The sequence below is a fragment of the Leptodactylus fuscus genome, chromosome 4, assembly GCF_031893055.1.
Source record: "Leptodactylus fuscus isolate aLepFus1 chromosome 4, aLepFus1.hap2, whole genome shotgun sequence".
Taxonomy (NCBI): domain Eukaryota; kingdom Metazoa; phylum Chordata; class Amphibia; order Anura; family Leptodactylidae; genus Leptodactylus; species Leptodactylus fuscus.
In genome coordinates, this window is record NC_134268.1 from 134,656,421 (window position 1) to 134,674,083 (window position 17,663).

At 40.9% G+C, this 17,663-nt stretch overlaps 1 protein-coding gene across 2 annotated transcripts in view; it reads left to right on the forward strand.

The window, feature by feature from the left end:
* The window catches only part of ANKRD33B (ankyrin repeat domain 33B), a 66,331-nt gene extending 65,327 nt beyond the window's left edge, over positions 1-1,004 (forward strand). For both annotated transcript variants that reach the window (XM_075271137.1, XM_075271138.1), the window contains one exon: positions 105-1,004. In XM_075271137.1, the coding sequence (XP_075127238.1) occupies positions 105-949 (845 nt within the window). In that variant the 3' untranslated portion in view covers positions 950-1,004. The remainder of the gene's footprint in view (positions 1-104) is intronic.
* The last annotated feature ends 16,659 nt before the right edge of the window (positions 1,005-17,663 follow it).

Genomic DNA, 17,663 nt, shown 5'->3' on the forward strand with positions numbered 1-17,663 from the left:
TGGTAAACTTTTAATTGTGTACACATTTAATTATGATTGTGGTCGTAGGAAAACCTCTTTAACTAACTTAAGATTTTTCTTATGGATACAATTGTTTATTTTAGGTGCTGATATTCAAGCAGTGGATCCACATCGTAAGTTCACTTCGAGAGAATGGGCAAGATTTACAGGAAGATATGATACAGCATATCTTATGCAAAAACTCTTGGATAGACCATCTCCGGAGCAATTTAGTAGTCAATTCCAAATGGAATGGCCTAAAATGAAAGAACTCCTGGCCAAGGCTGCAGAACCAAAATCATGTACACAGAAAATTTCAGAATGTATGAAATCAGCATTTACTTTTAATTATTTTAATGCACCTGAAGAGGATGGGGTACTTGATTACATGGTAAGAATCACGACAAGCCTAAACAGCCCATTTGTTGCAATTAGTTGTAGAACAGTGTGTCCAGATAGTCCCCCATGTGTTGGGAAACGTAGATACTCTGTGCAGGAGATCCTAAGAAAACAAAGAGCAACTGAAATCAGAACTTTAGACAAAAATCGCACAAAGTCTTATGAAAAACTTTTCAATAAGTCACATGTTACTGTAATTTCCAAGAAAAAGGAGAGAAGAGCTAGTCTTCAGCTAAATTCATTAAATACATCTGATATCAAATCTACAAGAAGAACAAGTCTTTTACCTCTAAATTTACTAAGAAGAAGCAGCGTGAGGCCTGGATTCATCATTCCGAAAGTTCGCATCACCAAGGCCCCTACACCTACATACCATCCTGAAAAAAAAAGGAGACACAGCACCAATAACAATACCCACTTACAATTACCAAAATGGCGATATAAGGAGTTGAAAGAAGAAAGGAAAAAGGCAGAAGAAGCAGCTCTCAAAAAAATTCAAGAAGCTGAGAAGGAAAAACAAAAAGTTGTCAAAAAAAGAAGTTTTACTTAATATTTCTGTCAATCCACGCTTGTAATAAAATATTAATAAACTGATGGAACATAAACAGAGTCTATAATTATGAAAAATAAGTTTAAACCGACCACATTGCATTGCAGTGGTCATTAGCCTGAGAACTATCAAATCAATACATCATTGTCTTAAGAAAAAAGCATAAAAACAAGTGAAATGTGGGTGAGTCAGAGCCTGCAAGGTCTTCAGCTCTGGGTTTAAGTCTCCCTAGGCTTGATTTAATGTCCTTATTCATATTCTACATATGCACTTGGCTTTCTCAGTGGTGACTCAGATGGGGTTGGCTGCCAATTTATACCTCGTGGGCTCTGCCTTGCATACATTGCATTTATGCATCATTGCATATTTTCTCAGAATAATATTCCGTACAATGCGCTGTGGCTGGTTTTACATTGGTTTCCCATGTGACAAATTTCATTTAATGAAACTATTGCATTGTTGAATAAAGATGAGCGAGTATATTCGATCGAATACCTCCCTGCATAGTTATTGTTATTGCGCCAGGGAAGTTGGGAGGGGTATCGAATACTTACCGTGTGGTATTCGACCGAATACACCAATAACTATGCAAAGGGAGGTATTCCATCAAATACTACTCGCTCATCTCTATTGTTGAACACTTATATAAATGTTATATATTTGTCCTTCTAAAGGTTGCTTTTTTGAAGAGAACCTTTCACCACTTTTGGGCACATGCAGTGTTATATACTGCCGGGAAGCTGACAGTGCGCTGAGTTCAGCGCACTGTCGGCTTTCCCGATCTGTGCCCGGTGTACAGAGCTTACGGTGCCGGTACCGTAGTGCTCTATGGTCAGAAGGGCATTTCTGACCATTAGCCAGGAACGTCCTTCTGCCTCGCGGCGCCAATCGCTCTGTGCTGTGGAGCGGGGAGGAACGCCCCCTCCCTCTGCTCACACAGCTCGTCCATAGACGAGCATTATCAGGGAGGGAGGGGGCGTTCCTCCCCGCTCCACAGCACAGCGCGATAGGCGCCGCGAGGCAGAAGGACGTCTCTGGCTAATGGTCAGAAACGCCCTTCTGACCATAGAGCACTACGGTACCGGCACCGTAAGCTCTTTACACCGGGCACGGATCGGGAAAGCCGACAGTGCGCTGAACTCAGCACACTGTCAGCTTCCCGGCAGTATATAACACTGCATGTGCCCAAAAGTGGTGAAAGGTCCTCTTTAATTCAGAGTATTATTAACACAGTAAAATATTGGTTATTATGGAATAAATTAAATTATGGGATGCATCAAGAGGTATAGATTCTCATAACAAGAACATAGTTATGCCTCTATGCTAAGCACTGGTACGGCCATACAAAGACAATTTGGGGCCCCAGTATTCGATACTGTTAGGAGAATGGGTAGATTGGAGTGCCATAAAAGATTAATAAATTTGGGGTTATTCTGTTTAGAAAAAAATACATCTACAGGTAGACTTAATAACAATGTACAAATACATGAAGAACAGCTTAAAGAACTTTCTGTTACAATGATGACATTGACAAGTGAACATCCTCATGCCTGGAGGAGAAAAAGTTTCACCAACAACATAGACAGGGATTCTTTACTGTAAGAGCACAAGGATATGGAACTCACTGCCCCAGGAATTGATCATGGTGGATTCACTGTACAAGTTCAAAGAAGGCCTGGATGCCTTTCTTGAAAACAAAAATATTACAGGTTATAGGTTTTAGATTTTGGTAAGGACAAGTTGATCCAGGGATTTATACAGATTTTAAAGTATTTTTCCCCCTGACATGGGGCAATTGACATAAGCAATGGTTTTTTGTTTTTTTTTGCCTTCCTCTGGTTCAATACTGTAGAGTTATAGGATAGCCTTGATGGACCTACGTCTTCATCCAACCTCATCTACCATGTAAAATTTTGATTTAATATAAAATCAATGGATGAAATAAATCTGATGATCTTGCATTTGCTCAACATCCATAGTTCTCAAAAAATATGCTGGGAGTATTTGTGCACATACACACATGGACAAAATTGTTGGTACCCCTCGTTTGAAAGAAAAACCCACAATGATCACAGAAATAACTTGAATCTGACAAATGTAATAATAAATAAAAATTCTATGAAAATGAGCAAATGAAAGTCAGACATTGCTTTTCACTTCAACAGAATTAAAAAAAAATAAAACTCATGAAACAGGCCTGGACAGAAATGATGGTCCCCTTAACTTACTATTTTGTTGCACAACCTTTTGAGACAATCACTGCAATCCAACGATTCCTGTAACTGTCAATGAGACTTCTGCACCTCTCAACAGGTATTTTGGCCCACTCTTCATAAGCAAACTGCTCCAGTTGTCTCGGTTTGAAGGGTGCCTTTTCCAGACGGCATGTTTCAGCCCCTTCCAAATATGCTCAATAAGATTGTCAATGTGTAACTGTAATTGCTTATCTACATTTTACGATAGATTAGAGGTTAAACTCTCTATCACTTATATAATTGGCTGACTTGGGGGAAAATAAGAAATTTATACATTTTTGGAATATGACTAAAGACAGTTAATCTAGGGATTTGATTATATATTTGTACTCATTACCTTCTTGGTTTTAATTTCTTGGTGAGCTTCCCACCCTACAGCCACTAGTTTTCCCCAGAGTGATACATATTAAGATGTATGAAATTAGAATAAAGGAAGTGGTGAAAGATGTTTCAAGAGAGAACATCCTTAAAGGGGCTCTATCATTGGGAAACATCACTTTTAGATAAGCACATTCTTGCATAGTCTTTAGAAAGGCTATTCCACACCTACCTTTTGTATGTAAATTGCCCCAGTAGACTTTGAATAAGTCCGTTTTTATTCATATGCTAATTAGCTTTCTGCGTGCACCGGAAGTGTCTGTGTCTGCTATTCTCTGTGTATGCTAGCAGGGAGATGAGTCATCAGCACAGGAGCCTCTGCTGTGCATACACATAGAGCAGACAGTGCACAGTGAGACTTTCGATGCACGCAGAAAGCTAACGCTGGGTTCACAACAGCATTCGATCTCCATTTCCGTTTCGATCTCCGAGTCCGGCCGTGAGCGCCGGTGAGCGTTTTATGCACTCCGCGGCGAAACTGGTTTTTTTTAAACCGGATACAGAGTATTGCCTATCCGACTCTGTGTCCGGTTTAAAAAAAAAACCTGTTTCGCCATGGAGCACATAAAACGCTCACCGATGCTCTCAGCCGGAGACTTTTCAAGCCCATTCAAATAAATGGGCTTGAAACATCCCGGCAGGTTTCTGTCTCCTGCCCCTGTTTTGTGCAGGAAACGTAAATCTGCAGAACGGAGACCGGGCGCAGATTTGAACGAGCCCTAATTAGTATATGAATAAAAACTGACTTATTCAAAGACTACTGGGGCAAGTTACATACAAAATGTAGGTGTGAAATAGCCTTTCCTAAGGCTGGGCAAGGATGTGCTTATTTAAAAATGACTTTTTCCCAATGATAGAGCCCCTTTAAAGCAATACAAAGTGAGGAAGAGATATAGCAGTGTAAAGTAATAGATATACCAATTATTACACACTACACCAAAAATACTGCTATTATTTGTGAAAAAAATATTGGCCTGTACTCTGGCAAGATAAGGTAGTAGTTAAATTATTGCCTTAAAAAGCCCAAGTTCGTAATTAAATTTGCAAAAAAGGTTGGCAATTTTATTGCACCTACAATTCAGTATAGGCAGGGTAATAAAGATAAAAATCAACAGGTATATCAACAACAAAAAAGCTTTTTGAGGAATTTTTTTAAACACCCTGGATTTGTCCCATGCCAAAAATGCTGGGCATGTCAGTTAGTTAAAGTAAGGGGAGTGATTCAAGAAATAATTCACTATTAAACATATGAAGGGGTTTTTTATGGAATCACATGCCCCTGTAATCATATATATTGGACCCACTAAGCGAGTATTGTGTATACGTCTCAGAGAGCACATTTATAATACTGAATGTAATTACGAGGGACACCATCTTTGTTCGACATTATAAAAATCATCATTGGGCACAGTTTGTGGGATCAGTATTTTATGGTTAGGAAAGAATTAAAACACATTGGAGGGATTGGGATTGTATTAAATATATGTGTAGAAGGAACAAATAATATACAAAGATAATGATACAGAATCATCACCAAGAGCTTACATCATCATCTGCCCGGAAAAGAAAATCATCAACCGTGGAAGCGACCAGCGAAGGCAGAGAACCCTTGGGAAAGGGTTGGGAAACCTAAACTTCTTATACCCATTAAACAAAAGGGTTGATACAACCTATTGTTGTATAGGCTTGAACTGAGCAGGTGCTGTTTGTCTACCTCATCCTGTACCAAGGAATGGCCAATTCCAAAGCCTCAAATAAGGTAGCCAAAACAACCTTCAGAAAATGAAATAGGCTCCTGTGTGACATAGATCCCATACATCTGTACACACAGATCTGTGAAATAAACAAAATAACTAAGATATCAAAGGCTGTGCAATTATGTTGGATAACAGAGTTCACACAGCAATGAGAAATTCTTCTTAAAGGGGTCTTCCCATGTACATAACCATTTTTAAATTTGTAAATAATAAAAATGTAAACATTTTTGCAAATATAAATAAACATTTTGCAGAGTTTTAAAGATTTTCTTTAAATATCTTGTGGTCACAAGTCATTGTCTTGATCAGTTGCCACTGGATACAAACATTTCAGGAACTTTCTAAGGTCAGAAAATCAGCCATGATTTCTTTATTGTGGCCGGATATCTTCTGATACATGTAGTGTCTGTGCCTGATACCCCAGCTACAATAAGAAAATCATAGCTGGGTAAATACTTATATTTGCAAAATGTTTAACTTTTAATTATCTACCAATATAGATTTGGCTATATTCATGTTAATACCCCTTTAAGGCACAAAATGGAGTCTATAATACAAAATGGAGACTAGAATATACAAAATGGTGTTTACAATATTCAAAATGGAATCTAGAATATACTTCAAATAGCCAACAATTTTACTAGCACTACAGGAGTTGGGGGTTCTTTCTCCATAAACCCCACATTCTTGTATGGTCAGCGTGTACATGTACGACTATACACTCCATTCAGTCCAGCAGGTTCAATGGTGTCTAGGGTATTAATCCAGTAAGCCTCTCTCTTTTTTTAAAAGAGAGATGCGATTGCTGACCTATCTTGGCAGTGGGATATGTTCTATCCCCTCAAAACGTAATTGAGATATGTTATGCCTGTGCAGTGTTGGACTGGGATGTCTAAGGCCCACCAGTGACATTGTTTCTAAGGGCCCACCGCCAGGACCCCTACAGATCAGCTGTACCAAGACAGTGAGGTTACAGGTAATAATGCCATGCTGCTCACCCACCATACGACGTGCACCACTGCACTACCTAAACCCACCACTACAACCTGTATAGCAAGTGAACAGAATGGCTCCTGGAATAGTTACCATTACCTATAGCCGAACTGTCCCAGTAAGTGCTGATCTGCAGAGGTCCTGACTTTTTATTTTTTGTCTTATTTTATTAAATTTTTACAATTTTTTTACAAGTACAACTAGAAAACAATATCAGAAAAGTAATTGAGAACAAAAATCCACAGTCTAAACTTGTAGTCGAAAAGCGTTAAACAATACTACATTCTGAGTCCAAGAAAAAGAATACAGCAATTATACAGAACAACAAAAATAAACATATCAAATCGAGTATCCTGATGAATTGTTCTTTTATACAATCCGCCTATTGTAACCTAAAACAAAATACAGGGAATTAAAAGTTAAGGCACATAATCTCCGGGTAGAAGACAGAAAATATTAGGGGGGGGGAATCAAAATGAGCAAATAAAACAGTATTTCCATCCACAGTATCCGACAGTGCAGTTCAAGACTGAAATCTACACCTACTAAATATGTCTTCAGCAGGTCTAAGATTCAACAGACAAAGAGGTTTTCCTATATTGCAGCCACGGGGACCATACTTTCAGAAATTTATGATGCGAGAAGTTAGCCCAACTCGACAATTCTTCGAATCTCGCTACCAGATCCATGGTCGACAGAAATTGTGACATTGGTGGCGCTGAGGTCTGTAACCAGTACAAAGGAATAAGAGAGTTGGCGATTTCTATCATGTGGGTCTCTAGGTTAGATTTAGAGGGGGTGAAAGTAGTTGACGGTACAGATAGGCAAACTAATGCTGGTGTCAGTTGTAATGTCTTAGACGTAACCTCTGAGATCACGTTTGATATTTGTGTCCAATAACTTTCAATCTTGGAGCATGACCACCAGATATGTGATATTGTGCCAGCTTCAATCCCACACCTCCAACAAAGATTTGAGGTTGCTAGGCCATATTCAAAAAGCCAATATGGCGACCTATACCACCTGCTGAGCAGTTTGTAGTGCATCTCCTGCAACCTTGTACATGCTGTGAAACCATGGGAATGCTTTAGAACAAATTCTCTTTCCTCTTCTGAGAGGCTAATGTTAAGGTCTTCCTCCCATGATTGCAGGTATTTTGGACACATAGAATCTGCCATTGCCTCTACATACTGCTTACAAACTTTAAGAGAGCGCAATAGGCGTCTATTGGCAAAAAGAGCCTTTTCAATTGGGAGAGATTCTCTAAACAAGTTGGACCTATCAGGGATATTTTTGAGCACTTTACTAAAGTGTGCACAATGTAAGAAAGACAACGGGTAATTCGGGATCATATCATGTAGCTCTTGTGGAGTGATCGGGGACGTTAGGTCCTGACTTTTGTACCCCTGCAGATTTAATATTGATGGCCTATGCTAAGGACAAGCCATCAATATTAGAAAAATGGATAAATCCTTTATGCTAAGGCCCCATGTTGTGGAAACACAGAGTTTTTTGTAGCAGATTTTGCTGCGTTTTTTTTGTTTGTTTGTTTTTTGGAGCCAAGGTTAAGAAAGCAATAGAAGATCTAATGAAAGTACTTACATGTTTCGCTTCTGATAAATCCACTTCTGACTTTGGGTCAAATAAACACAGCAAAATCTGCAACAAAAAATGCTGCATTTTCACAACATTGGGTCTTAGCCATAAGAGGTTGTCCAGGAATTGGAGCAACCCATGTGGCAAGAGGGAGGTGTGAAAGACAATAAAAATAAAAAAATACTCACTTGTCTCCAGTGCTCCATTGTCTACCGCCAGTGTCTATTCCAGCTCTTTCTTGCTGAGAGTCCTGCACCTCATGTGACTGCTAAGACCGATTAGGTACAGGATTTACTGATCTGCTCTACTAGTAGCAGAACCAGGTTGCTCGTGCTACTTTTTCCTGGTAATGCGATCCCGTTATCAAAACTGAGGAGAACCTGGCTGCATCCTTTACCTTTCCAAGCTCCTGCCCGTGGCGTTTCCTCTTCCCAGACTGGGACCTGTGCAATGATGTAATGTGTGACGTGTGGGGACCCCTGGAGACTGAAGAGGAGAGTCTGGGAGCAGGAACCATTACCATTACTGCACCTCCACTACCTATTAAAAAAGCAATGGGCTAGTCTGACCCTGTACCTGTGTTGACTGAAGTAGGCTGGGATCAGGATGGTGTTTATGCCATTCCTAATGGCAGACTTGTTTTTAGATATTGGGTGTACGTCTCGCCAACATATATGAGACTGCATGAACAATTTATCAGTTAGACTGCAAATGATGACTTTGCAAGTGAAGAAGTCCCATATAGGAAATTGATGTCCTGCTGATCATGGGACGCAGTGTAGGGATGGGAACGTGCCCTTCCTAGGGGTTGCCAGGAGTGATTGTATTGGGGCACAGCGAAGATTCCCGATGTTGGCTCGCAAAAAGTGTTCTCTCACATTTTTGTCTCTGTTTATTTCCCTTGTGGGCATATATAACTATAAATACATTTTGTAGCATTTTGTAGTATGTATTTTGGATCAACTGCAGCCTGTGTTGCCCTCTAGGTGCAAGTGTACCTGCTGGTGCAGCTAGTCAATGTAAATTACCTACTGTGTTTCTGTTTGGCGCTGCAAGGTAAAAAAAAGTTATCATATTCCTATATACTGTATACTAGTTAATAATGCAGCTGTACTGGTTAATAATGCTGCTGCTTCTCCTTATGCTACTTGTAGCTGTGGTGCTGGAAGCAAAGTTGGAGAGGTGACTAAGGTAGGCTGGGTTTGGGCAAAGGCCACCTAGACAGACATGCAGCTTGCACTTGTAGTGGTTTTCCTAAAATTCCCTATTTTGAATTCCTTCGGAAAGCAGAAAAAATACACCCATTTGGCTTTATAGCAAGGGTCTAAAAGCATGGTGATCCAGTACTCTCTGCTTTATACTAATAATATGCTTGTCATAGTGGAAGCAGTGAAGCAAACAGCCTGTCATGCTTGCAAGTGCATGGACCCAGGGGCCAGACTCCACTATTCAGAGGAGTGAGCTGGAGGTGTTTGAAAATACTGCCTACAAGTAAGATCATGGGGTGGAGTAGGTGAATAGCCTTACTCACTTCCTATGCCAGTGCCACTTTAAGTCTATTTTTCTGAATAAGAGAGTGATGCCATTTCAGATTCTGCTTGTAGAACTTGCACATTGCCAAAGTACAAAAATTTCAGTGGAAACATGTTTTCCATTACCATTACCCCCACCCTGCGAGGTTCCCCAGGCAGGATATTTGAATGTTGTGCCAAGGTCTGGAATTAATATCACCATTGTCACCAACATCTTTATCTGAAGTAGACTTGTCACCCTGGTCACCTGGTCTGCAAAAGAATTATCAGCAATGTCATCATCATATTCCCCATTTTTTCTGACATCATGGCCATGCACATCCTCAGTAATTCCACCTCTAGATATCTCCTTAGCTTCACTACAAGAACAACTACCAGTAGTAGTAATACACCTCATGCCACTACTACCAGCACTAGTTAACATATCTTCCTCTTCTGCTTGAATACAATGCTGATTAAGGGATATCAGAACTCTTGAATGTCACTGGAAGAAGCCTGCCCCCAAGCCCCGTTCTCCTCCTGTGGATATCTGGATCCTTGGATGTCACCACTGGAAAGCTGCCTCTTCATTGTGTGTGCCAGCAGCCCACGCATTATACTGTGTAAGGGCCACTGTGGAGCGTTATCTTATGCAGGGGTCACAATGGAGAGTATTATACTGTGGATCATTATACCATGCAGGGCCATTGTGAAACATTTGTACGAGCAGAACTCGATCCCCTGCCACCCCCTCTCATCACCTACTTCCTGGGCAAGCAGTGGCTCCAATGTGGGGTCCAGCCTGCCGCAGGAACCATTGCATCACTCAGTGGCACACACCCCATTTTAGGCAGTCAAGGCTCCACCACCTCAACTGAAGGACACTGTGTGTCCTTCCCATCATCTGTATGGCCTTCAAAGGCTGTCGCTACCTACACATTATATTGACTTGCCACTCTGTGGCCTACTCACACTACTACCACTTCCACACTCTGCCTGCCACTGGGTGACTGTATGGCCTCCTCACACTGTTGCCATCTCTGCACTCTGCCACTGGGTGACCGTATGGGCTCCTCATGCTGCAGCAACCTCCACTCTGCCACTGGGTCTCTGTAGGGCCTCTTAAGGCTGTTGCTACCTCCACGATATATTGACTTGCCACTCTGTGGCCTACTCATACTGATGCAACCTCCACACTCTTCCACTGGGTCACTGTATGGCCTTATAAGGCTGCTTCCACCTCCACACTCTTCCACTGGGTCACTGTATGGCCACATAAAGGCTGCTGCAATCTCTACACTCTACCACTGGGTCATTGTATGGATTTATAAGGTTACTGCAGCCTCCACAGTCTGACTCAGGGTCACTGCAGGGCCTCATAAGGGTATTGCAACTTCCACACTTTGCCACTGGGTCACAGTATAGCCTCATAAGGCTGCTGTTACCTCTACACTCTACCACTGGGTCATTGTATGGCCTCATAAGGTTGCTGCAGCCTCCACACTCTGCCACTGTGTTCAAATAAGTGAGATGTGCAGCGGTTCTAAGAGCAAAGCCTGTCATGTGCCTGTCATACTGACTCACTGTAGTGTTTGACTACCACAGCAGACTCCCCTTGTGTGTTACTGCGAGGCACAGTGTTCTACACCACTATACGGGCTCTCTGCAGCCAGGAAATAGCTGTTTTTTAATGTTATTCGCCGCGAATCAGTTCAGAAAGAATCAAATCTTTTTCTAAATCCAGAGAAGCGGCCGAATCAAGTTTTCCAAAACTTCGCTGATCTCTAGTCTTCATGATTTGATAAATCGTAGACTATGGAGATTTGATTAGAATTTTTACTGCAGTTTGACTTTTTTTTTTAAATTCTCTTTTGAGAAAGAAAAAGCAACTCTGTGTTTATTATGACACCTAGAAACATTTTTGAAGTTTTCCCAGTTTATCTGGAATCCAAGTTCTCTGAGAAGCATGATACCTGCATTGAGGTGATGTTGTGGAAGATTCTGATGGAGTAGCTATCAGTCAATCGTCTAAATAGGGAAAAACTTGATTTGCTTTCAACCTCAGAGCTGCTACTACTACTACTGCCACTTTGGTGAAGACCCTTGGAGATAAAGTTAGATTAAAGTGCTTTGAACTGGTAGTGACTGATGGATCCTAAATGACTGAACGCTATTCTAAGAAATTTTCTTGAAACAGGATGGATGGGAATTTGTAGATATGCATCTTTCAAGTCCAGGGACGCTTGAACGTGGCCTCTTTGTAAGGCTGCCGTAACTATCCTTATTGTTTCCATCTTTAAGTGACTTTTCTACACATAACGATTTAAGAATCTAAGATCTATGATAAATCTCCAAGAGCTGCCGACCTTTGTGACTGGAAAAATTATTGAATAAATCCCGTAACATTCTTCCTCTTTAGAGACTTCTATGGCATAATTTGCCAAAAATTCTAGTATCAGAGGAAAAACCTGGAATTTCTCGCTTGTTCAAAAGAAAATGATGTTTTGTTTTGTGGAGAATTTCTATTGTGACTTGTCTATTGTCTGTGGTGATGGTGCAATTGTAAACAACCTCCACTTTGACAACTTCTGATGTCTTCAACTTTTCTGACACTTTGGTTCAGAAATTCTAGTATCAGAGGAAAAACCTGGAATTTCTCGCTTGTTCAAAAGAAAATGATGTTTTGTTTTGTAGAGAATTTCTATGGTGACTTGTCTATTGTCTGTGGTGATGGTGCAATTGTAAACAACCTCCACTTTGACAACTTCTGATGTCTTCAACTTTTCTGACACTGTGGTTCTGAATTTCTCCAATAACTTTGTCTATTATTATTTTCAGAAACAATTTGTATCTTATTTGATAATAAAAGAGAGGTAAAGATAAGCGTCTATTGGTCTGAGGAAAGACCAGAGCTCTTGCCTTTTTATTAGCTTCCGGGATCAAAGGATATGGAATATATTATATTTTGATGTAACTTCTGTCCAAGGCTTTAGCCACATGGCTCTTCTTGCTGCACTGGTAACTGCTAGATTCTAAGAAAGGATGGGACAGCCTGTCCTGTTTCTATAATTTTTTTAGCATTTTTATATACATTAACAGAATTTTTATTTTTTTATAAATAATTGTTTTCAGAAATCACCATGCCTGAATTTGATTCTGATGTCAGAAGTTAGAGGAATCAAATAATTCAGAAAAATCCTGTTTGAATTTTTTGGACTGCTTTTTGCTAGGCCTCCTTACCAGTCATCTTCATCCTCAGAAACGTGCAAAATATCCTCAAGAAGATGTTGAGACAACTAATGCAGAGTTCAGATTTAGTCTTCTGCTTAGTTTTAGAATATGCATGAGGTTTGGTAGGAGAGGTTTGACCTGGAGTACAAATTATATATACGTCAGGCACATAGACATCAGGTAACAACTGCTGACGATACAATTGCTATGCTTCCTTTTAGAGAGCTTTTTACTAGTGGGCATCTGCAAGCATAGAAAGAAGACTCTCTTGGTACACCATACAAGAGGATACAGGAAAACCCTAGAAGGGTATTTTACTTTAGAATAACTGAGGCTCCAGCTTGCCAGGCACAGACTGAGCGCAATACGCATAATGGACCCCCTGAAAAGGGGAGGGGGTAGGCCCCTCCCCACCCGTGATACTAAAACCCAACTTACCCCCCTTAAGAAATAAAGGCACAGACACATCAGCTTGGGTTAAATGGGGGTCGGCCACAGCTTTATTATTGAAAATAGACATGTCAGCAGAAACCTGTTGCCCCAATTAGAAGAGCGAGGGGAGCGAGCCACAAGGAATGCCCAGGCACCGCTAGCGGTGTGCATGTCTGTTGTAACCAGCGGTGGCGCACCTTATCCGGAATGAAGTAAAGGGGAGGGGACAAGGTCCTGCCGATCATGCCAGCTGTGACACCTATGGAAACAAAATAAATAAATAAATAAACAAAGAAATACAACCAAACCAAGTTAAATATATGCAAAAAACACAAAATACTGAAGGCAAACAAATTGAAACAAAAACCAAATAAAGGGAGAACACAATAAAACCCGGTAGAGTGCCAATAGGATAAAGGGGGGAGCGGGAGGGAGAAACCCCTTCCTTCATCGCTGGCGGGGATCCGAAAGGAAGTCCCCGCCCAGCGCCAAAGGATAAGAAGGGGACGGAGCGTGGCTCCGCCCCCCGCCCAAACGCATCACCACGGCGACGTCAGACGCCGGGAGGGGAGCGTAAGGGGGGGGGGGGTTAGGACGCATGCGCAAAACGTGCACAGTCAGAGCCCGGGCCGTTTATGCAACGGCCCGGTCCTAAGTATGTCTGGCCCTCAGTGTCAGCAACTTTAAATGGGCAATCTCTGCCCCCAGTGTGATCCAACATACCTGGATTGTCAGGGATCCCTTGAGTTGAAGTAGGTACTGTTCCAGTGACTCACTGAGCTGCTAATACTTCCAGCTGCTCCTGCATCTTTCAGGCATGTGCACTAGGCACTGGAGAATGCAAGTACTCACAACATCTCCTCCAGACAGCTAGCTAGACCCATACCAGTCTTACAGCAGCTCTCTCTGATTCCGAGGAGCCTCTAGACGCACAATACTGCTATCTGTGAACCTCAGAGCTAGTCTGAGAACATTGAAGAAAAAACAAACAAAAAAAAAACTGTATTAAAGAACTCCCCCTCCCTCATCCCTCAGCCTTGTGGGCCACTTTTTGGAAAAAACAAGAACAAATAAAAACACAAGGAAATGCTGGAAAGGGAGGATTTTTATACCATCAATTATTCTGATTAACTGTTTAATTACACTGTAACATAGGCGGGCTGTTCCTAGAAGGAATTGAAGCAGGGGCTATAGAACTATGTGTGCTGCAGTAGGACGAATAAGAAAGGGCTACAGAAACCGAGAGAGGGTTAAAAGGATATGATGACCCCATACCACAACACCAACAATATAATCCTTTGCCATAAGGTGTCCTCGGTGCTTAGAGAAAGTTCACATAGCAAATGAGTCTTTGTAGTACTTGCATTTATCCACTAGATGTCATCAGAACAATTGAGATAGGCTATTCAATTAGGTTTTTTCCTTGCTTTTTCATTGTTCAAAAACTGGGAGAAAGATCCTCCAAATAAAGGCAAAAAAACATAGTGAGTATAACTAAATTATTAAACCATAAAGATTACAAAAGGAAAAATTATAACAAATATAATATGTTTCTAAAAAACTGATATATAAAAAAATTAAAAGGGTTATCCCATGTCAAGGATCCTATCTATACTGGTAGCTTATGTAAATCGAAGCCTTTTTCTATATATATATATTGCTTTAGAAATTCTGCTTTGTTTACCTGCTGTGTGAATTGATTCCTTCCATTGTTTACACTGCGTTGCTATAACCACACACCTGGGAGATAGGACAAGTGATGTCACTTACTCAGTGCTGGCAGAATAAACATTCAGTTAATTGCAGTTTTGCTGATAAAGCCAAGTATTTTATCTCTCTAACTAAACACACAGATAACACTGAGTCCATTTTGTACAAGAATCTGCAGATTATCTGACCTGCAGGAGGATTGTATGTCCTAATCAAAAGGGTAAGGGGGAGGAGAAATACAGGAAGTGAGAAGCAGACACTGCAGGCAAAGCTGAAACAAGGAGATGGGAAAACCCCTTTAAAATACATTTTGCTATTGTGACCAATATTAATTCTCTATAATTGTCTCATTTATCTTATGAAACCCCTTTGGTCTAATGGTATGTAGCTTGTAGATCCAATAGACTTCTCATCTTTGTAATGTGTTAAAGTGCATGTCTCTGGTGTATGGTTATTAGGAATAATGCTAATGGAATAAAAACTATTGCAGTACCTGGATAACACATTGGTATACATCCCTGATAGGAGCACAGGTGACAGCGCCCCCTGGGGTGTGATGACATTTTTAAACAGTTGATCCAGTTCCACATCCTGATGCATTGCCAGATATAAGTGATGGGGTATGATATGGTGACTGTCCCAGGCCCGGGCTTCGTACCCTGCCAAGAACAAGATCTCCTTGGTCAAATCCTACCTTACAGCAATCAGGAATACTGGAGCATTAGCACTGAAGTGTTTGTCATAATTCCCTTTCGTCAGAAAGAAATGAATATGGCCAACGGGAAACTTCAGGCCAGCTCTAGATGTTCCGCTCATCCTGCTTATTCCGCTGCATTCTTTTTGAGACATGTTCAATGTAGTGTTGTAGTGAGGATGCCGGTCTTCTGTAATAAGTCCACCATTCGATAGTTACTTTTATAGATCAGTATTCTTTATTCCATGCTTCCATCATAATGGCTGTCTAACAACTCCTCCCCCTAAACTCAGCTTCTCCTCCATTACTATCTCACTGTTGCTAGGCAGATAAAGCAAAACAAGTAAGCAGAACAGAATATACACAACATCACATTCACAAGGAACAGAATGGCTGCCATACAAGACAATACCCAAGAATGAGGGGAATAGGTGGCAGTGGCTGCTATTTATACCCAGTGCTGCTCTCTGATTGGTGGAAATAAGGGTGGGGCCCTTTCCTGATTGGTGAAGAGCCAAACCAGCTGACAGCTCATAATGGCTATGACCTCAGAGGTGGTTCTATAGGTCTGGGCGGTGCCACTTTCTGATTGGTGGAGAGCCAGGCCAGCTGACAGCTCACAATGGCTCTTTCCTCATGGGTGGTTCTACCTTTTTTCTGGGCAGTGCCCTTTTCTGATTGGTGAAAAGCCAAGCCATCTCAGAATATTTCTTAAGTGGCTTTTCAGTTAAATGACCAGTTATGGTGACCTCTGGTGGAAATTCAAGCAAATAAAGTCATCACTCAGAAAGCCCCTTTAAAACCTATTGCAAAGTTGCTTCATTTTACCTTCCATATGCAAATAAAGTATATAAAAGAAGGCTGTGAAGAAGAACATAATCTTTAAGTAAAATCAGGCATTTAAATCAAGTCTTGCTCCTACAGTTTAGGGTATGTTACATTGTATCAGTGTAGACAATTCCCTAATCCATACACACTGAAGCAGAAATTCTTCTTTCAGCTCTTGTCTACACTTGATACAGTGTAGCAAACGGTCAGCAATGTGAGAAAGGCAATAGCTTAGGTGTAGTTATCCATTTATCCTGACAGTACTGGTGTCCACCATCAGGGCGCCAGGAACTGCGGTGATCATCGCAATCTTCATCACTTAGGCTTGTCATACGCTATCACTCTCCTGATGAGATTTATGAAACGCGTTGAGAGATAAGACTATTTGTAGCGAGCCCCAACAAATTTATCATTGGGGTCTCTGTAGCTACTCCAATATCTATGCCTAACCTGTGAGAGATAAGGCTTTGTGTAGCGAGCCCCAGCAAATTAACTATTGGGGTCGCTGAAGCTACTCAAATATTTATGCCTAACTAGTAATGTTATTAGCTTTATTCCTGCAAAAGTTAAGGAGCATTTTTTGATTAAGGGGAGATACTTCTGAGCGGCTAACATATACTGCCTTTGTTCACTCACCTATATACATTAAACTATTCAATCTTACTGACCAGAGGAGACAGACTCTTGTATGCCAGTTAACCCCTGAGGGTGTGGTCAATGCTTATCCCCCAAGTATGTTTGTAAGACCTGTGTTCTCTATAATAAGAGACCTAGTCTAGGGATTTTAGCTCAAGTATCTAGGGGCTTAGGAATCCATATCCACATTACAACATTCAAGTTAATATAGGGTTAATCGATAACCTCTTTATGGTCCTTCCCTATCAGCAGGAATAGTGCGTTTTAACCCTTGGTGTCAATGTTAAACGTAATAATAAAAGTTAATTTTTATGTGCTAATTCCCATTTCAATGACCAACATCCTGTAGGGAAAACATGATCGTATGGGACAAAAGGCGCACAGAGATGCAGACACCTAACATCCATCAATTATAGAAGGTTGTTTTGTGATACTTGGTTTATGGCTCCCTGCTCAGTATTTGGTCTGAGAAATATTGTGTAAAGCGGACCTTAGTTAATAGGTTACCAAGTAGAGGCAGGGAGTTACAGACCAAAAAGCAATTGGCTGTGGCTAGAATTCTTGTAGTAACAGAACACTATCATGTGTGCCGCATGACACATCCTCAAATAAGACCCTCACACAGTTCACAAACTTTTAAGGGTGAAGATTTATTAATCTATAACAGCCTACATCAGGTTTGTCATCATTTAT